This window comes from Abramis brama, assembly GCF_963993115.1.
Source record: "Abramis brama genome assembly, chromosome: 3".
Taxonomy (NCBI): domain Eukaryota; kingdom Metazoa; phylum Chordata; class Actinopteri; order Cypriniformes; family Leuciscidae; genus Abramis; species Abramis brama.
In genome coordinates this window covers 40220973-40245737 of record NC_139965.1, presented here as the reverse complement: position 1 = coordinate 40245737, position 24765 = coordinate 40220973, and the positions used below count along the sequence as shown (strand labels likewise).

The 24765-nt window shown below is 37.9% G+C and overlaps 2 protein-coding genes across 2 annotated transcripts in view; both read right to left on the bottom strand.

The window, feature by feature from the left end:
- Nucleotides 1-255: 255 nt before the first annotated feature.
- ankrd46b (ankyrin repeat domain 46b) lies at nt 256-6212 on the bottom strand. Its single transcript, XM_084109728.1, has 4 exons — nt 6075-6212; nt 4325-4667; nt 1174-1332; nt 256-1082 (listed from the first exon to the last, which is right to left on the bottom strand). The coding sequence occupies exons 2-4, from the start codon at nt 4633-4635 to the stop codon at nt 866-868; spliced, it is 687 nt and encodes a 228-aa protein (XP_083965854.1). The 5' UTR covers nt 4636-4667; nt 6075-6212; the 3' UTR covers nt 256-865.
- A 1012-nt stretch (nt 6213-7224) lies between these two features.
- col4a6 (collagen, type IV, alpha 6) overlaps nt 7225-24765 on the bottom strand; it is a 125814-nt gene continuing 108273 nt past the window's right edge. The window contains exons 28-45 of the mRNA XM_084108197.1: nt 21508-21678; nt 21069-21212; nt 20798-20917; nt 19261-19442; nt 17753-17816; nt 17538-17612; nt 17298-17405; nt 17075-17182; nt 16861-16932; nt 16639-16758; nt 15863-15979; nt 15469-15630; nt 14153-14251; nt 13902-14048; nt 13665-13781; nt 10598-10789; nt 10087-10373; nt 7225-8861 (exon numbers count right to left, since the gene is read on the bottom strand). Of these exons, the coding sequence (XP_083964323.1) occupies nt 8601-8861; nt 10087-10373; nt 10598-10789; nt 13665-13781; nt 13902-14048; nt 14153-14251; nt 15469-15630; nt 15863-15979; nt 16639-16758; nt 16861-16932; nt 17075-17182; nt 17298-17405; nt 17538-17612; nt 17753-17816; nt 19261-19442; nt 20798-20917; nt 21069-21212; nt 21508-21678 (2546 nt within the window). The 3' untranslated portion in view covers nt 7225-8600. The remainder of the gene's footprint in view (nt 8862-10086; nt 10374-10597; nt 10790-13664; nt 13782-13901; nt 14049-14152; nt 14252-15468; nt 15631-15862; nt 15980-16638; nt 16759-16860; nt 16933-17074; nt 17183-17297; nt 17406-17537; nt 17613-17752; nt 17817-19260; nt 19443-20797; nt 20918-21068; nt 21213-21507; nt 21679-24765) is intronic.

The window sequence follows — 24765 nt, the reverse complement described above, 5'->3', positions numbered from 1 at the left end:
TAAATCAATGAAAACCACTGCTTATCACAACGCTTTATTCATTTTAGGCCATATTTAGCTTCATATTATCTCAACACTGGCTAAATGTTTCTCAGAACAACACAATCAAAGTGCGAAAGCATATTATGATGAGAAAAAAAGTATTTCTGTTTATTTGAACAAACAGAAAGATCCTTTTTAACTTAGCAGATAATTTGTACACTAACAGAACAGTGTTAACTGTCCTTTGACAAACTGTCATCTGTGCACAGAAAGGAAATTATTAATGGCCATTTATTAGTTTATGTAACATTTTACAGACAATTACCTTAACAATGTAAATCAAACAAATGAATCATAGATATGTAAATAAGCATAATATGTATGTAGTGTCTGGTCTATTGCCATACTTCCACAACAAAGACTTCATATACAGAAAAAAATAAAGGTGACAGAAAAGAAAGCTAAGCAAACACTAGGATGAAAACATCATGTCTGACCTAACCTACAACTGTAATCTAATGTTGTCTACATCACCATTGAGATATTACAAGTGTATACTGTCAACTGTCAACTGGCCGTGTTCAGTGATCATGGGAAAATCTGTGAGAAATGGGTTTACATCACTTGGGGTGTATTTAAGAAACATGTTCCCCCATTAACATCTGAACCTTTACCTTTCAGTCTTCCTTCATAGCGCAGCCATCATCATGTGGTCGCCTCCACTCGACCTCACCTGTGAGAATGACAAGATTGTTTCTAAACTTCACATTAGACCTAATCTTGTACTATGAGGAACCTTCAGTGTACCTTCAGAGTCCACTCAAACCTCCCTTTACTTCAAAGCTTGACTGGTCATGTCCCGGGATATAACACAATCTGGCCCTCAGTGGACCAACTCCAGCTGACTCGCAGAAAAGGGCAGTACGCCACTAACATAGTAAGCAATGCCCAGAGACAGAAGAGCGATGACCACCAGCAGCAGCAGGACCCTCCAGAAGCCCAAATCCTCCACAAACTCCTGCCAGGTGGAGCGGAAGCTGGACAGCACACCCTCGCTGTTCTGTAGGTTTGGATTGAGCAGCGAATGGCTCTCCATCGCACTAGGAACAAGAGTGTTGAGTCAGTATCAATTGAAACATGTCAAATAACTAAAAGATGTTCCTAAAAGGTGGCATCTGAGGCGAATCTAACCTCTCGCTCTCAGCCATCTGCATGGCTTCTAGTTTGGAGTGGGCTCCTCTGTTGAAGCCCTTGACCTCTTGCTCTTCCAGGCCTTCCAGCAGCCGAATGGCATCTTTATTTACCCCTCTCCTCTTAGCCAGCACCAGGGGGGTCGACCCGTTGTGGTTACTGTTCAAATGCAAGAGCATAATCGAGAAACGTTACATAGAGTCAGATGAAAACTTACCATTATTACACTAGTGTTCTGCCAAGTTATTACATCACTACAAGCACTACTACCACTGTAAAATAAAAATAAATTAATATGATATGTCTTAATTTAAAAGATTTTATTTCTATTTTATGAAAGTGCTGACTAACTTGGTTAGTTACCATGGACCATGGTTGTTACAACAGGGCTAAAAGTGGACCAGGTCAAATGATGCATTTACCACTACATCTCTTGAATACCTCGCTTAGTCTTATGCTGCGTCCCAATTAACTTACTATCCATCCTAAATAGTACCTAAAGGCACAATAATTGACGATAATAAATAGCTGACTTTTTTTTATGTGACATGGCTAGATTTCAAATGGTCAATATTTATTAAGTTGAGTGCCCACCCTAGAGATAATAATCATTTTTATAACGAAACATCATATTTAAAAAATATTATATTAATCATAAAATGTAATTTATTGTTACTGTAAATGTAATTTATTGTTACTGTAAAGCCACATTAAATTATTACAGGATCTCTCTCAACAGTGTAAGCTTTCAGAATCTCTATTTTTTATATTACATTTTCAGGCTTTTTTTAAAGGTGCATTGCACAAGTCTCTGAGTTTTTGCAGAACTATGCCCCCTCTGGCGACAAGCGAAACTGCAACCAGAGGTGTGCACGCTCATGGACCACACGCACGCTTGCACGAGCACAAGCTGTTCATAACCATAGACTGTAAAAAGTTCATAACCAAAGGAGCATCAGCCGCACAAATCTTTTGTTTACAGTCATAATGTCTTCAGAGGTAATAAAGTTATAAATCTGCAAGTAATTTTAAATATGTGAAAGGAAAGGCATTTGAGTAAATTACACACTTATGTGTGAGGGGAAAACGGGGGTAGTAGAAAACTTCGGTTTTTGTTTCCATCTATCTCCATGTTGAACTGTTTTCTGTGTTTACTGTATCCACTTATGATTGTATTATTATGGAAACACGTTCATGAACAATATTAGTTCATAAGTTATTATATATATAAGTTATATGTTATTACTTTGTTATTACTTTGTAAAAGCTCAAAATAATAATCATACCATATACAGTTGGTCAACAAAGTACACTCAAATGTCTCAAGGTAATATTCATAGATTATTACATCATTTGTTGTCATAGATTTGCCGTATCAGACATTAGAGACTGGGCTATATCTTACCGTTTTATCAAGAAAAAAGCCAACTGAGGATCTCGTTTGAGCCCTAGAGCAGACCGGAGATTCCAACGAACAGTATTTCGTTTTTACCTTTTGTACACAGCCACGTCCAAGTGATCTGAGGGCGCGGGCGCGGGCGCTTCCTAGTGTGTGCAGACGAAAGCCTTCCCGATGTTGACTCTCGTCTTATTCCGACGCCTGTGGCACTAGACAAAAGTTTTCTTTTCTTTGTCTTACGTGGAGTTTGCGTTGGGGTTTGGAATGAACTACAAGCCGGTCTCTTTGAATCCATCTTTTACTTTTGTCGAAAGTTGACTAAAGTTTTGTCGCTCGAGTTGTCTTCGCTGATACGGAGAATGGCGGCGAATACACAAACCTGCCAGACATTACCAGGTGAGCGTGAACGCGCATGACGTCACGCCCAGTCTCAAATTCCGTCCCGAATCCCTCTTATTTATTTTACTGTACAGGATTATAGAGGCAATCGCAGTGATCAGAGAAGGGCTCATTCAGCCCATCAGGCAATTGTTTAAGCATGTATGGGTTAGAAAAACGGGTATTTTTAACATGAAATGTTGCGCAATGCACCTTTAACAAATTTTAATGACTGATTGAATAAATGTAAATTCATTTATTTTATTTGTCAAAATAAATATAACAAACTTTGCTAAAGTGATTGTTTTGAGCAAGTACAAGTTATTACGCAAAACTTCAATACTGAGTGCCGTTTACTCCGAGTGTGGGGTAAAAAGCCCTTCTCACCTCATACATTTATATGATTTTTAAGCATAACAAACTACTTTTATGATTTCTCTTCTCACAAATGCCCTGTTACATCAATGTTCAACATAAAGCTATATTTTCTCTGTAATCATACACTATGGGAGTAGTGAAACGTACGTCAGAGCTGGGCAGATTACTTGCAAATTGTAGTCCATTACTGAATCGAAATTACATGATTAAAATTGTAGTTAGTAACGTAATCTATTATGGTACATATTTACTACTTTTTAATTACTTTTACATAATTTTTTTACCTAACTTGTTTATAACATCGATTTGAATAATATAATCTTGCACCATTTTGATAAAAATACAAAGATAAAGAAAAATATATATAAAAAAATGTGTTATCAACAACATTAATTGGATTAAAAAAATTACTTTACGTCAGGGTTTCCCAAACTAGGTTTTGGAAAGGAACTGCAGCGGGTTTGTAAATTGATCAAAAGCAAATAATTAATTAAAATGAAATGAGTCATTTTAAAATTAAAATTAAAATAAAACACAAACTAACAAAAAGATAAATAAAAAAAATTGTTTATATACTGTGTGGTCTCAATTTTCCATGTAATTATAGTCGCCTGACTGGTGTCTGTGTGTGAAATTCCACAAAACTGGAAGACTTTCTGTACATACAATAGGAAATATGGGTAATAAGCAAAATTTTAAAGATAAAAAAGAATAATTAGGGAGAATCAATGAATTCTAATTAATTTACTGCCATTTTGCGAATATTAATTAATCGTGTAATCAATAAAAAAGTAACTGTAGTCTGTTTATGAGTATTTTAAAACATAATATAATCTAATTACAAGTATATAATCCGTAACTAGTCTACCCAGCGCTAGCTACAGTATTAGCCCCGTCGTAGTACCCTGGCCTACATAATAAACACAATAGCAGTCACAAGCACTTACCAAAATTCATCTAGTTACCTAAATGATTAAAACTATTGGAATATCTCACCAAATGTCAATTTTGAGACCATTGGACACCAGGAACTGAATGGTGTCCACATGTCCACACAGGTGCAGTGCAGTGTTGCCCTGATAGTCGGTGGCCAGCAGGTCTGCGCCGAACTTGTGCAGGAAGCGGCAGATGTCCACATTACCTCGTGCCGCTGCCAGATGCAGACCCGTGCGGCCCCTGTGATCACGGATGTTGGGGTCGCAGCCGGTCTCCAGCAGACGCCTAGCGAAACTCAAGTCCCCATCGATACAAGCCTGCAGTAACGGTACACTGGTCTGCGACGAGTCACTGACGAAGACATATGACATGTCCGAGTCGGTCTCCGAAAATTCCAGCGTAACTGAAAAACACAATAATGGAGTGGATCTCATTAAACTATATTTTGCATTGAAAAGATGAAGTCTGTTTTTAGGATTTTAGATTTTTTGCACTGTGAAATTAATCACATGACACCACACCTCTGTATTACACTAATGTACCACTTTTGGTGTCTTTACAGTGTACTTGTGGACTATGTTATTGTGTTCATGTTGTCATGCAAAACACTTTTGCTGCTATTGAAGTGGGATATGGGTGGTTATGCTCAGGTTTGGTGGTATGATTAAGTTTAAGGGTTTGTTAATGTGTATGGGAAGGGTCAACACTGTAATTATAGATATAACTATAGAAATGAATTACAGCTGTAATTACATGCAGGTATTTTTTTAAGAAATACAAGAACCATGTAAAAACATGTATAAGTGAATTGAATCAAATTATTATTTTACATATTAGTACATAGTAGTTAAAGACACTTAATGTCAAGTGGGTCCCAGTGCTATATTACAATAAAGCAAATTGTAAAAATAAAATAAAAAAACATTCTCACTGAGATTATTATAAATAGGGGAAGTAACCTTGATAAGACCATGTACCATATCATTTTTCTAAAGACCTGCAATGAAAACGGCTGAGTAATTAAATAATTTTCAAATTAAGATTAATAAATTTAATGCATCCTTGTATGATTTATTTTATCTGTATTTATTTAGGAATGTTCTGTGTTTGTAATTAGGGAAAGTGACCCTTTTAAGTCCACCCAGTCTAAAATAATTAACGTCTAAAAACATCTGACACATATTGAATTATTAATGGTCTTCAACATACAGTAGGCTTACGTTTCTTAAAGCAAAATAAAATTTCTTACTTTTCCCGTTTGAATACGAGGTGATTATGAGGTGAAATATGACCTAACGTTAGTCCTAAATGATGAGGGTGACGATGGTGCAGGTCACACCCATAGACTGGAAAAAAATAATTAGGTCACACTCATAAAGGATTATACTCCACTGTAATAATTCAACATGAAGGCTTTTTAACTGTTGCAACACTCTTTAACAAAGCACCTGATCATGAGCTGCGGTGCTGGAGGAGGAGGAGGAGGAGGAGGATTCTGCATTAGACAGCGCACTGCTAGATGATGCTGCTGACTAATGTAAAAACATCCATCTAATCACAGTGCGATTTATTCCTCTAAAGTCACAACAGAGAGGAATCTGCTAGTACAAACCAGCTTTAGTGTGTCAAGTGTGGTTTTACGTTAGTGAACAAGTCACTGTAAACAGTTGTATAATAATACACTATGTTTCCCAGCGTTTATAAGAGCACTAACGTAACGTTACTAGCACATGAGAGACGGTAAAGAACAGACTCAACAAAGAGACAGCGGCGAACTTATTCATACACACTCTTATGCGTTTATATGTACCTGTTTTGTGCAGCAGTCTCAAAGTAGAAATGTCTTGCGTTTGCTGAAGTCCCGTCCCTTATGTCTGTGTCTGTGTTGTTTATGAGTTACTACAGCTGGCGGCTGAACCAGTGGGGAGTCGGGACGCTCACAGCGCCCTCTACTGCTGTGGGGCGCTGCTGCCAGTGCCGCGCTTCGAAACATTTATGAATCTTTTCTTTTGAATCAGTTGTCCGGAGCTTGTATCGAACTCTCACGAGATTTTAGCAAACGAAGCTTCATAACGTAATCCTGTTTCGAACTTAAGTTTGAAAAATAATATAATAGGCTAGCGTTGATCTGGATCTGGTGAACCCATAAACAAGAGTCTAATGGTTTATAACTGATCTAATGTAGGTTCATTTTTGAATAAGTAAAGGAATGTTAATTCTTAAGCATGTATATTAACAACAACAACAAAAAATTCCAATTTACCTAATTTATCCAGCATTGACTAATAACACACAAAACAAGAATACCGTTGCACATGAATAAAACAGATATTGTACAGGCCATTTTAATGATATTTAATACTTTAATATAGACGTATGTTTGGGCTGAATTTCCACTGCATTTAACGTTACACCGTTTTGACCAGCAGAAATCGGGTCTCTATTAACTATCAGTTAAGGGTTAATATAGCCTACTAAGGATACGATATTGATTTTAAAATATGTAGGTTACAATATACCTATGGTGTTTCGAGCCCTTCAAAAAATAGTGAATAATTTTGCGCTGCTGTAATTGGTTCAATTTCGAAAAGCTTCGTTCCTCCCATTTCATCACTACTAAAACCATGTAACGTTACTGATATAAACTCAAAACGGAGTTCCAACGGAGACAGAACGGTTTTATTTAGTTGTTCTTTATTTTAACAGTTTAATAATTAAGTCTGCTTTCCTAACAGAGTTCTGCTTTTCCCTGGATGGTTAACCTGCTAGTGGGTAGTAGTGGAAGTGCAAATGTGGCATAGTGCCCTTAAGGCACATAACTTGATGTTCCTCCAAAAGGTATTTTCCTGTATATGTCCATGGAACATTCTGAGGCAACATCACAAGAAAGTTTCACCAGTCAAGTCACAATAAACATTACATTTTGTACAATACAATTAACTTCATATAAGACAACATTTAGAAGTTTGAATACTTTTATTTGACAGGTTTCATATGTATACTGTACTCACTTTGAGCATTCAGATCAAACATTTACATCACTATATGAAATACTGGAAAATGTCATCCTCTCATATTTACCGTCTGAATTAATTAAAATAAATGTTTACTGCGGGTTCTGAAATGATACATCTCTTTTATAGTCTCACAGCAGTAAAAATATAATAAAGCAAATTGCCCACTTGTGATGGCCAATCTTCACAAATGTACATAATTTTATTTCAGAAAAAAAACATCATAAAAGTGGAAATATTGTTAAATATGTCAAGAGGATGAAATGAATAAATCATAATCTAACCACTTACAGACACATAATGAAATGTAACACGAATAAGAAGAAAATGTATACTCAGGGCTACCAATGAGAGACTGAAAGGCTAAGTGGTCATAGTGGTTATGTTTCAACCAATCTCTCTGAGAGACTGGGTAACTCAAAATTAGTCTATTTATCGCCTCCAAAGCACACAGTAAATTAGACATTTTAAAATTAAAAATGACATTATACACATTCTTGGTGTGAATTATTGAGGATGAAAACCTATACCTTTAAAGACCAAGAGATGATCTGCAAGGCATTCATCCTCATCATTTATGTTTGAGGAATGTCTGAATGTTCTCATCAATAAAATAATAGAAGAATCATTGAGCACACTAGGTGAACTAGATGAATTTAGATCAGCTGCATGCGATCTTGTGAAAGAAGAACATATTTTTTAACTTCAGTGCAATTCTTAGGATATTTATGGGGTTAGACCAATCATTTCAAGTGACAACCACGAGGCACAATCTTATTTGTTCATGTAGATTGCAAAGTGCTGATTTGTCTGTTATTGCCGAATGGTAAACAAGAAGATCTGGTTAACATTATAGTCAAAAAAGCACCAATATAGACTACTGAAGCCAAAACATGTTATCCATGAACCGGTTAATGAAAAGACTGCATCGTTTTCATCGTTGCATGGCTTCATCTGAAAAATAAAGGGTGTATTATTCCGTGCCATCCACTGGGAGTCTGGGATGCACTCTCTGAGGTAGCCGTGAATATGACTAAAAACTTAAGGAAAAAGCTTTAACACAAAAATACAACATCATATGTTCAACATAGCACCACTGTTGATAATAAACAGATAAAGAGTAAAAATCTCTTTCTCCACTTCTTTTCATTCCAACCCCGATATTCTCCAAATTTAGCAAGGGCACACCTCAGCCCTTCATACTACCACTGTCAAGGGCATGAAATCAAATCAGTCAGTTGACGTTTGTTTCCTTTATCTTCTTCTACTCATCTTTTCTTTCATTCTTTTAGTTAAAGTCTCCTGCTGTGCATCTACACAAGCTACAAGATCTTCATGCAGACTTGACAGCGACTGATGCGTGACCGGTACAGATCTCCCTTCAGCGTCTCCTGGGTAGGACCCTGGACGAACTGTTCGCCCTGCTCTACCGTGGTCAACCAGAAACTGTACTTGTTGACAAAGTAGTGGCAGGTTCCGCTGGCACCATTGCACTCGATGAAGGGAGTGGCGCGGAAATCCTCAAGACAAGAACCGGGAGACACCAATGACTGACCGCCTCCTCCTGCACCTGCGGCTGTGTGCTGAAGGACAGACACAAAAATGATAAAGTTACAGTATATGTAGGTAGTTTGACATTGTAAAAAACATTGTTCATTGCATCTTTGAGGAGACTTTGAGTAAGGCCTTGATCAGAAATAATTGAGATAAATATTCACTACCGTTCAAAAGTTTGGAGGTTTTTTTTGTGTTTTTTTTTTAGTCTCTTAAGGTCCTTGCACACTGAGTCCGAAATTTTCATATGCGTTTTTTCGTATCCATCATTCAGTGGCTCTGAATTGTCAAAACACATCTCAAAATGCTTGCTACAGATGCGAAAAATGCAGAAAATTGAACCCGATTAGAATTTTTTTATGATGGACCAAAGTTTCGGAGGCAGTGTGTAAACGTGATTGGCACAACGCGAGGTCGTATTTATTTTTTAACGTGCGAAAATTTCGGACGAGAATTTCGGACTCACCAAGGCTGCATTTATTTGATAAAATATAAAGTAAAAACAGTAATATAATAAAATATTAATAATACAATTTAATATAACTGATGAATATATTTGAATATATTTTAAAAAATTATTTATTCCTGTTATCCTTTAGAAATCAATCTAAAATGCTGATTTGATGCTCAAGAAACATTACTTAATATTATCAATATTGAAAACAGTTGTGCTGCTTAATATTTTTTGTGGAATTTTAAGTGCTCTTTGATGAATCAGAGGTTCAAAAGAACAGCATTTATTTGAAATAGAAATCTGTTGTCACAATAATATATTAAAGCGTCTTTGGTGTTTCTATGGAAGTAAACCGGAAATCGAGGGTAATGCGGATATGACGTCATTGGCAGGTCACACAATGACACGGGCCATTACACTGGTTGAAATAGCTGATTTCTCTGGACTTAAACAACATTGTTGGAAACATTTGAGATAATGTAAGTACAAAAGTCAACAAGTCATATTTTTGGACAGACGATCACTTTTTATCACAACATTAAGCTAAATTTCATCATTCCAAATTTATGAACATTTAAAAAATAAAGTATTAATTTATTTACAGTAAACAGCTTATATGAACACATTATAAACTGTAACGTATTAACTGTCAACATGTCTTATTTTGTTGACTGTAAAGTGTTTAAACACTATCTTACACACACATATATGTGTATGTGTACTACACTGTAAGTTCTGTTTATCTGAATCTGCAGTGATGTGTGATTGTGCGTGTGGGCTGAGGTATAACTGAATTTTACCATAAGGAAGGAGTAACCAATCCACAGACTTCTCCAGCCCTGAGGGCAGGTCGGTATGTTGAGATCTTGGCTGTGGACAGCGATTGCTTGAGATGGAGCCTCACACACTGAGCAGCGGCTAATGTACTGAGATATCTGCTGACCAGCCACAGGCATCATGGGAATGGGCGCAGAGGTGGACAGCCAATAGGATTTGTCATTCCGGCTAGCGTAGCGGCAGATTTCATCGACTGTGCAGTACAGGAAGGGGATGGTGCTGAAATATGGCAGACATGAGCCGGGCAATCCTGCGAGGAAGAGAATATTTGAATTCAATTATCTTTCAGGGCGTCAGGCAAATCAACTCATCAGTTCATAAATGTAAAATTGTCTATATTACACAGTGCACAATAAACTTATCTACAACAATATAATTCCAAATCCATCTATTCCAAAACAGAACTTTCAAAAATGGAAATATAATCCTTTTAAACAATTGAAAGCCCTTATAAAAGCAACCCTAGTGTCTCACCCAGGTCCTGGTTGTGTGCTTTCTCCTGCCCCTCCACATACAGCAAACTGTATCCCTCCCATAGCTTGGTCATGTCTTGAGGACACATGGGCATCTGGCTGGATTGACTGTGTTTCACCAAAGTATAACCAATACCAGTACTGCGCACCGGTGGAGCAGGAAGACCTGGCAACCCTGGCTTGCCACGGAGTCCTGTGGATTGAGCGAATTTGAAAGACAATTACAGAAGGGAGGAGAAGAAATGGGTGAAAGCTATAGTAAAATCTACTGTTGCCTTACACCAGGGGTTTTCAAAGTGTGGGGCGTGCCTCCCCAGGGGGGCGCCAGAGCATGCCAGGGGAGGCGAGGAGAGTGGTAAAAATTATAGCCTAATAATTAGTGTGTTTTTTAATACATTTTTTATATTATATTATTTTATATAATTATACATACATAATTAATACATTTAAAAAGTTAAATTGTTATTATTCTAAAAATAAGGCCTCGTTTACACTGCAGGGCATTGGGTAAGTTGTGTCAAAAGGGAGGCCCACTGTCTTAGACTTTGAAAACCTACGGAGCCCGGGAAGTCACCTGTGGGAGAAAAAAACAAACAATCCGTCCGCTCAGTTTATAAACCGTACTCACGAATTCTCAAACTGTTCCCTCGGTTTAACAAATCGTGCCCACATATTAATAAACCGTACCCACGAGTTTCTAATCCGCGCTCTCAGATTTGTAAACCGTGCCTTTAGTTTTTGCAATCTGTACCCACAAATTCATAAACCGTGCCCACGCTTTCGCAATCCGTTCCCACGGGTTTGTAATCTGTACTCACGGATTTGTGGCTCACTCTCATTTTAGAAGAAGAAGTTGTTAACGAATCTTATTGTATAGTGTTTTATTGAATATGAAGTGGAATACATCAAATTGTCTTAACTGTGTCTGCATGTTTCAAAGTGATTCTCAATTGTAGCGGGTATGGGGTGGAATACGATTTATGAATGACGTGCATCAAAATCTTTTGTTTATTTGTGATAATCTTAGCACTTTATTATATTGTCTAACTTGTATTATGACTGATATTTGACGAATTGCTTTGTTCCTTTTTTTTTGTAACTTTTGGACAAAAGTGTCTTCTAAATGTGTAGCCTAAAATGTAATAATAATAATAATAATTATTATTATTATTATTTTTATTATTTGAGTTTGTAACTATAAATGAGTTCACTTATTAATACAGTAATATGTTTGTCATAAAATAATTTATGAATGCTTTATTTTTATAGGCTATAACCTAACCTTTTACAGTTTTGGATAAAATAGGCCTACATTTTTTTTGCATAATTTTTGCTTAAAATAAACATAGCCTATGTCTTAAGTAAACTCATTTAGTTAGAAACTCTAATTATTATTATTATTATTATTATTATTATTATTATTACATTTTAGGCTATGCTACATTTAGAAGATGCTTTTGTCCAAAACTTTAAAAAAAGGAACAAAGCAATTCGTCAAATATCAGTCATAATACAAATTAGGCCATATAATAAAGTGCTAAGATTATCACAAATAAACAAAAGATTTTGATGCACGTCATTCATATTAATTCGTAGGCTATATTCCACCCCATACCCGCTTCAATTGAGAATCACTTTAAACATGCAGACACAGTTAAGACAATTTGATGTATTCCACTTAATACACAATAAAACAATATACAATAAGATTCGTTAACAACGTCTTCTTCTAAAATGAGAGTGAGCCACAAATCCGTGAGTACAGATTACAAACCTGTGGGAACGGATTGCGAAAGCGTGGGCACGGTTTATGAATTTGTGGGTACAGATTGCAAAAACTAAAGGAGCGCGGATTAGAATCTGAGAGCGCGGATTAGAAACTCGTGGGTACGGTTTATTAATCCGTGGACACGATTTGTTAAACCGAGGGAACAGTTTGAGAATTCGTGAGTACGGTTTATAAACTGAGCGGACGGATTGCAAAACCGTCGCCACGGATTGTTTTTTTTTTTCCACAGGTGACTTCCCGGGCTCCGTAAAAACCCCTGCCTTACACACTTGAAAATATACTGTTGTTAATGAAATTTATACCTTAAAAACATGCAGTTACTGAAATGTCTGAATTACCTGATCTGACCGCTAAAACTGCTTTTTTTTTTCGTTCTATGATTGAGTCATATTAAATAACATGACTTGATGGGAATAAAACAAATTAATTTAGAATTTAGAACATTTTAGGTTATCTGACAAAAAGTATTTTTCAGTGCAGAGTCAACAGTCAAAAGAAATACACTGGATCAGTGGTTCTCATCTGGTTTTGCTCCAGAATCCAAATTTTACACTTGCATGAAGTGAACATCTAACACAAAAATGTTTATTGCTAAGAAATATCGAAATATAAATACAGTACACTACCGTTCAAAAGTTTAGGGTCTGTAAGATTTTTTCATATTTTTGAAATAAGTCTCTTATGTTCACCAAGGCTGCATTTATTTGATCAAAAATACAGTAAAAAGAAATATTATTAAATATTATTACAATTTAAAATATGTTTTATATTTTTTAGATATTATAAAATGTAATGTATTCCTGTGATGCAAAGCTGCATTTTCAGCATCATTTCTCCAGTCTTCAGTGTCACATGATTCTTCAGAAATCATTCTAATATGCTGATTTGCTGCTCAATAAACATTTACTATTATTATCAATGTTGAAGACAGTTGTGCTGCTTAATATTTTCCTGGAAACCATCATGCATTGTTTTCAGGATTTTTTGATGAACAGAATGTTCAAAAGAAAATCATTTTATTTTAAATTGAAAACTTTTGTAACATTGTAAATGTCTTTATTGTCAATTTAATGCAATAAAAAGCACAAAAGAATAATCGTAATAAAGTTTGAACGGACAAACAACCTTTTCTATATGGTTAGTTATATTTTTATTATTTCAATTGTGATCTGTTTTTGTTATTTTCGCTTTTGTCCATGATAAAAATAAAACATACCTGTGAACCACTGTTCCAAAATGTATATAAAAACTGTAAAAGGTAAAAGGACATTCTTTGTACCTTGGTTTCCTGTGGGTCCTTGGGTTCCTTGAGTTCCAGGTTCACCAAAAGTTCCTGGAAATCCAGCTGGACCATCTGGACCGGGTCTACCCACTGGCCCTCTGAGTCCCTTGAGACCTAAATGAATTTCAGAGGAATTGAAATTGAAGTTAAAAGGTTAAATAATTGATCAGACTTTCAGTTTCATATTTTTTGCTTTTTTCTTATCTTATGTGAAGACAAGAAAAAAGCACTCACCTGGGAACCCTGGAGTGCCCGGAGTGCCTGGCTGGCCTAGTATTCCCGCCTGACCATCAGGCCCATCACGACCTGGTGGGCCTGGATCCACAAATGGTGGAATAGATGGCAAAACAGGACCTGGAGCTCCCTTAGGACCAGGATAGCCTGAGAGGACGATATCAAATGTTTCAAGAATGTTTATGATTTACATTATTACTGGTGTGCAAAACGATTTTTAAGATATATAAAATGCACTGTAATCTACTGACCATTTAATCCTTTGGGTCCATTCCTGCCATAATCTCCTGGTTCTCCCGGGAACCCTGGTGGTCCACGTACACCACTAAAGCCAGGGTCACCTCTTTGCCCTTGTAAATCCAGATGAAAAAGAGAGCACAAAATAAACGAATTCCCAAAGCCTAGGGAGGGCACCGCACAAGAGGCAGGCCCGGTTCTACGGGGGTGCTAAGTACCCTTAAACGAAAGCAAGAGCACCATCAGTTGATACTGTAATAATATCATATTGGCGAAACTGAACCAGTATGTATTTGTGTTTGTGCTCAAAGGGTTTCTATTTACGTGTTTTTGCAGCGTTGAGCAATGAAGCCAATTTCTTGCGCGCAATGGCCAATCAGACTTGTTTAATTTAGTCAGAATACACTTACCGCTCAAACACCAGAGTTTTTCTTCAGTGCTGACTCACAAGTTCTGCACGCTTGTGAATCCTCTCATTATAACAAACGAAGTGTAGACATGATGCAAGTAAGAGTTTCATTGTGCAGTGTAGAGAAGCTTCATTGACTATAACGAAACTTTGTGAGATTGCAATGAACTGGGAAGAGTGACAGCTTTTTAGTGATTTTAAATGGAGCGCTCTCTGCACGCATTTAGATTACAATATGTTTACAATAACAAAGTTGACATCAATGAATAATTGATACATGTTATGTTGGATTAATTTAAACACTGCCTACATCATGGCATGATTATAATACATCACCATAAAGCGTTAATTAGCACAGCTACCATAGGTTTTCGTTTTTCCATTAGCATTCTCCACTTAATCTATGCTTTGGAAAGAAATTGTGAAATCACAAATTACCAACTCTTCATGACATTGATGTTTGTGTACTATTGTGAAATAGCTTTTTTAGAACCTCTTTACTGGCAACACTAACTGAGGGCCTATTTCTATATAACACTGAGTATATTTCAGTTACATTGCTTCTTGTTTTTACTTGACCAAAAAACTCCTAAGCGAATGGACAAACTTTTGTCCAGTTGTAATTTGTTAATTCTTGTGTGCTTCTTTTTTTCTTCCAGATTTGTTAGTTGTTGTTTATCACCACCACCATTTATTTACTTCATATTTATGTTAATGTTTATCACTATTCATGTTATACTATTGGAAATTGCAGTTCATATGAAAGATGGAACATTTTGAGTAAAAAATCTCAACCTGGGCACTAAAAGCGCCTGGGCTGGCCCTGTGAATTCCTATAAATAAAATTCAACAACAGAGTAAGAAATGAAAAAAAAATTAAGAAAGAAAGATGAATGTAGAAACTAATAACAAAAGGAATACCTTTAAAACCAGAGCTGCCTGGTAATCCAGGGGCTCCGAAAGCACCAGGGGCTCCACGTTCTCCTGGTATTCCTGGTTGCCCTGGATATCCAGCATTTCCTCTGTCTCCTTGGACTGTTCCAGGGCCTGGTGGTCCAGGCAGGCCAGGAGGGCCAAAGGGACCTACAAATGATCCAGTTCAACTGATTTCACAGTACCACAAACACTATGGGCAACCGCCATTACAAAAGGTGAAGTTAACGGTAAAAGAGAAACAGATCAAAGTGGATATAACTGTTAGCCCTCTAGATCAAATATCTTTTAGTTTTAGATATATACAGCCTAAGAAAGGTTCAGCTTAATCTTAGAGAAGCAACAAAAAGCAATCAGAAAAAAGAACAGAGATGTCCTGTACCTTCTCGTCCATCTAATCCTGGAAGTCCAGGATCTCCAGGAGGACCTGGGATATTAGAAGGACTAGGTGGCCCAGGGGGGCCAGGATTACCAGGGTAGCCTCTAAAACCAGAAGGACCTGAAAGCCAAAATTTCACAATCATCAAATACATATATGAAAATAAAACAGCAAAGTAATGACCCCATGATTGCTTGTTTTCTTGTTAGAACACACCTCAGTGGCCTTGTGGAAAGTAATGTAAATATTTTATAATAGAGTTTATATTAGTTGTTTGTATTTATGGAATGTCCACATTTTTGTATACTCCTAATTTTGCTGGGGGACAATGGAGATTCTTGAGTATTGTTGAGTACGGACTGTCTCTTTCTCTCTCACACACACTATGTCGGCCATGTAAGTATTTTCTACTGTTAACGTGCAGTACTACCACTGACACATAAGTGGCAGGTAGACTATATAGACAGGTAACATGCTTATACAAAAACTATATGCATTAACCAATTTTCATCTACAAAATCAATAGGATAGTGCAGTAAATTTTCTGAAGCTACACTGAAGTCTATAGAGGTCATTTTTGACCTGAACATAACGGGTGTATTTTTTATTTAAACAGTCCATTAGGTACATTAATTTTTACATCATTTTTTATTATTTTATTTTAGTTCAGTTATTCAGACTTTCCTTTTCATTCAAATTAATAATTTTCTTTCCCTTATTTTCCTTTTATACAAGATATTCAGAAATGTTTAGTCGTCCATCTACATGATGAGTCTCACCAGTGTCTCCTCTGATTCCTTTCTCTCCAGGGCGACCAGGTCCACCGGGTTGTGATGAGCCTCTCTCTCCCTTCTGGCCATTCACACCAGAAGCTCCAGGCCGACCACCTTCAACCACGCCTGAGGATATATGGTAAATAAATAAGCAGTCACTAGGGTGTTTGTTCAGTTTTACGGCTTAATGTAGAATTTTATAATCAAAGGTTCGCCCGATTAATTTACCTGGAACTCCACGTGGCCCCTTGGATCCTGGAAGACCATCGAGTCCGTTTAAACCAGGTGAGCCTGGAAAACCTAAAGTAACATTTGCGGTATTTCAGGAATGGATTCAGGTTGCTTTCTTTTACTTTGTAGAGAGATGAAAAACTACAACTGAAAAAAATACATTTGGTTTTGGCAATATCTAACATTAAAATGGTACTAGTTCTTCAATAACCTTTCTCTCCTGGTGAGCCTGGAGTTCCAGGACGGGCTGCATCTCCATCACGCCCCTTCTGTCCTGGATAACCAGGAAGCCCCCTAATGCCTGGGAGGCCTGGTGAGCCTATAAATAAATACAACAATAAAAACCAATGACATTAGGGAAGAAAACAGCTTTTGAAGTAAAAACTGGAATCATTACTCCAGAATTATAAGGGTGGCAGCAAATTTCCACATACCAGCAAATCCTGGTGCTCCTGGCTCTCCAGAAAATCCTTTCTGGCCTTGAAATCCTACGCCTCCTGGGTAACCTGAATCACCTGGTACACCAGGAAATCCTGGAGCACCTGAAGGTAAAAGACAAAAATCTATCTATAAAACCAGACTGGAGTATAAAATACCAAATTAAATATAAAAAATATATAAGAGCTGATAAATAAATATTTTATATCCATAGCCTGAAAAAGTGTCTTTCTCACCTGGCAATCCAGGATTTCCAATCGCACCCTTTGGTCCAGAGGGTCCAGGTGATGTATAGGAGTCCCCTTTCTCACCTTAAACATAATTTTTAGGGACATCAGTGATGGCTGCCTTCAGCCTACTATTCAACTACCTGCATTTGCAATATGTAGTGCAGGTCGGAAATAAAGATCTTAAATGATTATTCTAAAAGACAGAATTACACAGATCTCACCTTTGGCACCAAATTGTCCGTCAGTGCCCGGGAACCCTGGAACCCCAGGTACACCATCATCACCCTGCAGTGGAGAACAACACAAATTGTAAGACACAACTTCCTGGGTTAATCTCACAGTCTGAGAAGAACTCGTCCAGGTCATTTCACCCGGAAAATAATAATAATAAAGAAAAACAAAAATAAATTATTTTTTAAAGGTCCCATTACATGGATTATTTTATTATTTTAGAATGTTTCCTGGGGTGCCCTTATAATGTTAGTATGTTTTTTAGATCAAAAGTTGTTATAATTTAGAAATACAAGGCATATTTCCTAGCCTGATTTTAGCCTCTGATTTGAACACCCTGTTTGAAGGGGCGTGTCTGCTGTGAGACTTCAGTGTAAACGCCCACTGCTGTGATTGGCTGACATGCTTGCATATGAAATATCTAGCATTACATGTGGAACTCTCTCGAAAACTTTTACTATTACTGCTATTATACGTTTTTACTATTACAGCTATCGGGATTAACGAATCGTGAGAAGTTTAAGTATTTAGATCTATTCCCATCACATAAAAGGTTGCAGTGATGAGCATTGAGCAGATGACAGTCGGTTGATCGCGTGAAAAAAGATATTATCATTGCAACGCAGTTTCTGTACTCTCATTAATGCTTTCACCAATGCAAACATGAGGTAAGTACAGTAAGAGCTTCGTTGTGCAGTGTAACAGCGTCATTGATTTCATAACGAGTTTTGGCAAGTGTCCAGATAAACTCGCGCTGTGTGATTGACAGCTTGGGCGATTGTTCTTTGATCGCTTTCTGTATATATATTAATCACAGTTTAAGTAAGATTATTTTCATCCTACTAAGAGAAATGACGTGAAGTTGATCGTTTAGTCACTGACTTGATTTACTGATGCATAAACAGTATTGAACGACTTTGAGAGAAAGATTATCTGTCTGAACTTGAACAATTACACATCAGAAATTCACATAACCCACTGGTTCTTCAGAGGCTCGGATGAAGGAACTAAAAAAATACTTTTGTGTTCATTTGTACATCCAAACACTGAGCAACTGCCATGCTTCGCTCGTTTGCAAGCCAATATCGTGCTCGGGCCAAATTCTTTTTGCGGGCAAAGAAGAGAAAGGGGAGGTAACCTTTCCCCTTATGACGACATAAGGGGAAGATTTCTAGATTCGCCCGTCTGAGCTTTCATTTTCTCAAAAATACCCAGGGCTTGGTTTATACCCATCAAAACGTCTAGCCACTGGGGGACCATAGGCAGGCTAGGGAAACTCATACTAAGGTTAAAAAACCTCATAAAGTGAAATTTTCATGCAATGGGTCCTTTAAGAAAAATTAAGACAGATTTTGTTCGCATTTGCATTGCGTTTAAAAGATTTCCCTTTTTAAATTGTGCCACTATATGTCTGTACATAACACATTTTAGCAAATGCAAATGGATCCCTAGTAAACTTTAACATACTTAGACCTGTGCCTGAATACAGAATGCTTACCCTCGGGCCTGTTGGGCCAGGGAAGCCCATAACTCCAGGAGTACCTTTAGACCCAGGGAAGCCTGAGGAGCCAGGAAAACCTGGGTTTCCAGGCTGGCCAATAAAACCTTTTACTTGGCTTGCAACACCAGGTGATCCAGGAAAGCCTTCACGTCCAGGTCGCCCCGAAAAACCCTTATCACCTGTTGAAAAGAGAAACACAATTCTTTTTACTGAAATTCTAATGACTGAATGACATTGAGTCATCCACCCAAAACATTCATCACAAACTGAAAATAGATCTTTGCTTGTGATGTTAAGATGTTATGAAGAGTCATTTAATTAAGTTGTGGTATAATAAATGACACGTCCATGAACATGTTGTAACGTTTTCGCACACTCTTTGGTTTGGTTTTTTTTTTCTTTAATGCTGGGGTGCCAGACAGGATTTCTGTCGTTAATTTAGTTCAGTTTACGAAAACGTACAAAGGTCTTGTGCAGTCTGGTTTGTCTTTCACAAAACTCCTCACTTATTTGAGAAAAGAATTGCAATGCTATAATACCCATAAAAAACGCTCTTAAATAGACCACTACTACATTCAATATGACAGACAACTAGAATTCATTCAAATATGTATATTAACAAATATCAACACAGTTTCAAGTGTCTCAAAAATGACTTTTTGGTTTGAGTAGGAAGAAGAAAAACAAAAATTTGTTCATAAATTGTCCCGCCACAAAGGCTACAAAAAAGAAACAAAATTAGCCCAAGTCACAAGATCAGCAGCAATTCCAACAGTTTAATTCATATAGTTCAGTAGTTCACATAGTCAATAAGGGAAAAAATATATAAATAAATTTCCCCCATCAGAAAACAGTCAAAAGTCAAGTCACGTGAAAACAGTCATCCAGAACTGGCCTAGTGTACTCACGACTCCTTTTTCCTTTAATAGTCTGGTCCACGTTTTTCTGGAACTTCCCAGATGTGAGTATACAGGCTGGAGGCTCCCAATCCGTCAATTCCGCTCAGGTTTTTAGAACTGCTCGTACTGTTAGCCCTGCAGCGTCTCAACGACCATCCGCTAGTCACACAATGACGAGGATACAATGCTTCGCTTTTTATGATCTAGAGCGCGATTGATTAGAACGCAGACGACACACACTTTTACCACGGATAAAACAATAAATCGCGGGAGTCTTCGAGCAGAGCTCCGCGAGGTCCACTCACTGCATTGGCTTCCGGCAGCCACCTCAACTTCCTTGAACGGCGCACGTCATCCAGATAAAGGTAACTGGGCTGGACCCAAGACGTCACCATCTTTGTCGCTATCTTATGACGCCCGCAGATTCACATACTATATACATTGTTTAGATTTTTATGGATAATGAACTCGGATTATATTACAGATGAAAGATGACTGATAAATCTAGGATAAATAAACATTTTATTGCTTATTATATGACGACATCGTCACAATGTCTATGCCACATAGCATGAATTGACTATTATAAACTCAGGAAATGAGGCCTAACTGGAAGGTCTGTCCACTTTTTGTACCTCTTGGTCCTGGAAAACCAGCCAGTCCACCAGCTCCTGGGTCACCCATTTCACCATTTTCCAGCCACTCTAACGGAAACTGAAGAAGGGGACCTGGAAGACCAGGATTACCACGATCCCCTTTAACACACAAACATATGCAATTACTACAAACAATTTCCTATCTGGCTTCTTTCTGAAGTATTGAATTCTTTATTGAGTGCCTTCTATGGTTTCACTTAACCAGAAAAAAATTATATCACAAGATGTCCTGCAAATGACATCAATATACCTTTGAGTCCTTTTGATCCAGTTTCCCCAGGTAAGCCATCCTGCCCAGTGAAACCAGGTAAACCTTTAACACCTGGCCCGCCTGGGACTCCAGAAGAACCAGGTAATCCTTGGAACCCCGACACCCCAAAAGACCCCTTCACCCCTTGAACACAGACAAAAAATATCCACATTATGGTAAAGACACACATGATAACGGCACAATAAAATAGTAGAACTAAAATTGGCACATTTTCAATAGAATCAGACAAGGGGCATTTGAAACAATCTCAGATTCTTGTTGTCTTTCTAATAATGCATAGCATAACAAATTCCCATAGTGTGTTTTTAGGGACAGTAGAAGCAAGATAAAAATTACAAGTGAATCTCGAGTGCTTTCAAACAACAATAAAAATCAAATAAATTTAGAACAAGTTCTTCATCCCCTGCAATCTTCATACCCTTTATTCCTGGTCTTCCTGGTATGCCTGGACGTGTTCCAATGCCAGGGGGTCCAGGAGGTCCCCTAAATCCCTGTTGCCCTGGGATACCAGGAAACCCTGGTGTACCCTTTATTCCACCAGTCCCTGGAAGCCCCGGATCTCCTCTCATACCCTTCAGCCCAGGGAAACCTGTGGAGGAGAAATGAATTAAAACATAATATTGGAATATTTTATATATATATATATATATATATATATATATATAAGAAAGAATATTGGAAAGATCCTCAAAATTACTTTTTTTTTTAAATAATTTCAGTTTTTTTATTTATTAATTTTTATATGGGATAGTAAATGAACTCAGTATAAAGCTAAAACAGTATACTTTAGTTTAAACAACATGTAATTACCAAAAACAAGCAAATGCTAATGGATGCAATGTTGCACAATAACGCATTTAGTAAAAGATGCAATAAATGTTAGCAAAAAACATTTATTGATACAGTGGGGGAAATAATTATTTGATCCCCTGCTGATTTTGTAAGTTAGCCCACTTACAAAGAAATGAAGGGTCTATAATTTTTATGGTCGGTTTATTGTAACGGATAGAGACAGAATATCACCCAATAAATCCAGAAAAAACACATCATATACTGTATAGGTTATAAATTGATTTGCATTTCAGTGAGCGAAATAAGTATTTGATCCCCAAGCAAAACATGCCTTAGTACTTGGTAGAGAAACCTTTGTTGTCAAGCACAGAGGTAACACGTTTCTTGTAGTTGGTCACCAGGTTTGTACACATCTCAGGAGGGATTTTGGTCCACTCCTCTTTACAGATGCTCTCTAAATCCTTAAGGTTTCTTGGCTGTCGCTTGGCAACTCGAAGTTTCAGCTCCCTCCACAGATTTTCAGTAGGATTAAGGTCTGGAGACAAGCTAGGCCACTCCAAGACCTTAATGTGCTGCTTCTTGAGCCACTCCTTTGTTGCCTGGGCGGCATGTTTTGGGTCATTGTCACGCTGGAAGTCCCATCCACGACCCATCTTCAGTGTTCTGGCTGAAGGAGGGAGGTTCTCGTCCAAGATTTGACAGTACATGGCCCCGTCCATTGGCCCCTCAAAACAGTGAAGTCGTCCTGTACCCTTAGCAGAGAAACAGCCCAAAAGCATAATGTTTCCACCTCCGTGCTTGACTGTAGGGATGGTGTTATTGGGTTCATAGTCAGCATTTCTCTGACCTCAGTCACATCTGACCACAGCACTTTCTCCCAAGACTTCTCTGAATCATTAGATGTTAATTTGCAAACTTCAGACGGGCCTGTACATGTGCCTTCTTTAGCAGGGGGACTTTGCGGGTGCTGCAGGATTTCAATCCATTGTGTGTTACCAATGGTTTGCTTGGTGACTGTGGTCCCAACTGCCTTGAGATCATCAACAAGCTCCTCGCATGTAGTTCTGGGCTGATCCCTCACCTTTCTCATGATCATCCGTACCCCATGAGGCGAGATCTTGCATGGAGATCGAGGGGGATTGATGCTTATTTTGTATTTCTTCCATTTCCTAATAATGGCACCAACAGTTGTCTCCTTCTTATAGTAAGAAGGAGACTATAACTTGTTGTTATCTCATCAAGCTTCTTGCTGATGGTCTTGTAGCCCTTTCCAGCCTTGTGCAGGTCTACAATCTGGTCCCTGATGTCCTTTGACACCTCTTTGGTCTTGCCCATGGTGGTGGAGAGGTTGGAATGGAAGATACAGATTCTGTGGACAGGTTTCTTTTACACACATTATGAGCTGACATTAGGAGTACTTTCTTAAAGTGACAGATTGTGCACATAACCAATCTGTGGGAGGCAGAATTCTTGCTGGTTGGTAGGGGATCAAATACTTATTTCACTCGATCAAATGCTAATCAATTTACAACCTTTATATAATGTGTTTTTCTGGGTTTCTTTTGGTTGATATTATGTCTCTATCCGTTAAAATAAACCTACCATAAAAATTATAGACCCTTCATTTCTTTGTAAGTGGGCGAACTTACAAAATCAGCACGGGATCAAATAATTATTTCCCACACTGTATTTGTTGTACTGGTTGAACATATAACATATTTCACAATTTTGGAAATGCCAGGTCAAAGTAAAGGCTAATTCTAGACAGTACTAACAGCTGAAACATAAAACATTACTTTCATGACTAACTAAATATGCTGTTGTTATATAAGAAGGTGTGTTTGTGGTTAAAGGCACACAAGCACATCAGAGTTATAGCAGCGTAACAAGTTCTGAGGCTAGATTGTTAGATGGTGTTGCTCAAATTCAGTGAACCTGAAGATTAGTACTTAAAACACACAGGTTTAAGGCCATCTTTTAAGTGTGAGCGTACTATGTGATGCCAGCTGGTACACAAACACACAAAAAGATGTATAAGTGCAGTTTAAACCATTCCATTGATAAAAGACCATGGATAAACTTTCTTAATACATGTTTAAAGGGACACTTCACCCATTTGCATTAAGCTTTGCATTGTTAGAAACCCAGTCATACTATTGAATGGTCGTGCAACACTCTCTCATTTTCCCCTGAGACGGGAGAAATCCGTTATTTACCTCTTACACTTCCTCCTACAATGACGCAAAAATCGTCATTTTGCGTCATTGTAGGAGGAAGTGTAAGAGGGGGGGATTTCTGTTGAGACTACAACACTCGTTCCTCATCTTTCCCAGGGGGAGGGACCCGCTCACGCTACAGACCTATTACAGATCAGTGGGTGGGACTTTACTCTCTGAAACTGAAAGCAATATCCTCCATCTTGTTTGAAGCTAAGCTAACAGGCGCTGTGGAGACAGATGTACAGTTATGACAATAGCGGAGGAGAGTGCTCAATATGATATAGAAGAAGAGGATTTCGGAAGTCTGATGCTTGAATCAGGTGTTTGTGGCTACCTTTACAAGCCGCATTATAGCGAAGAGCAGCCGAGGCAGAGGACCTGCCTGCCGCGGACGAGGAGCCCGGACTGGCTCGAGTTAGGGCGGACCGGTGGCGCCGGTGATCTCACTATGCAACTACGAACCGCTAAGAACACAGAGATAGAGTCCGTCTGCGGCAAAGAATTTCAACGATGACAATTTCTCCTGGACGAAATCTCTGAATCAGACGAGGACACGGACGTTTGTGTTGTGAACTATCCTAGTTTCGCACCGCATATGTTCTGACTGAACATCCAGGTACCATGCAATAATTCACCTTTTCGAAAGAAATACAAATGAGGAGTAA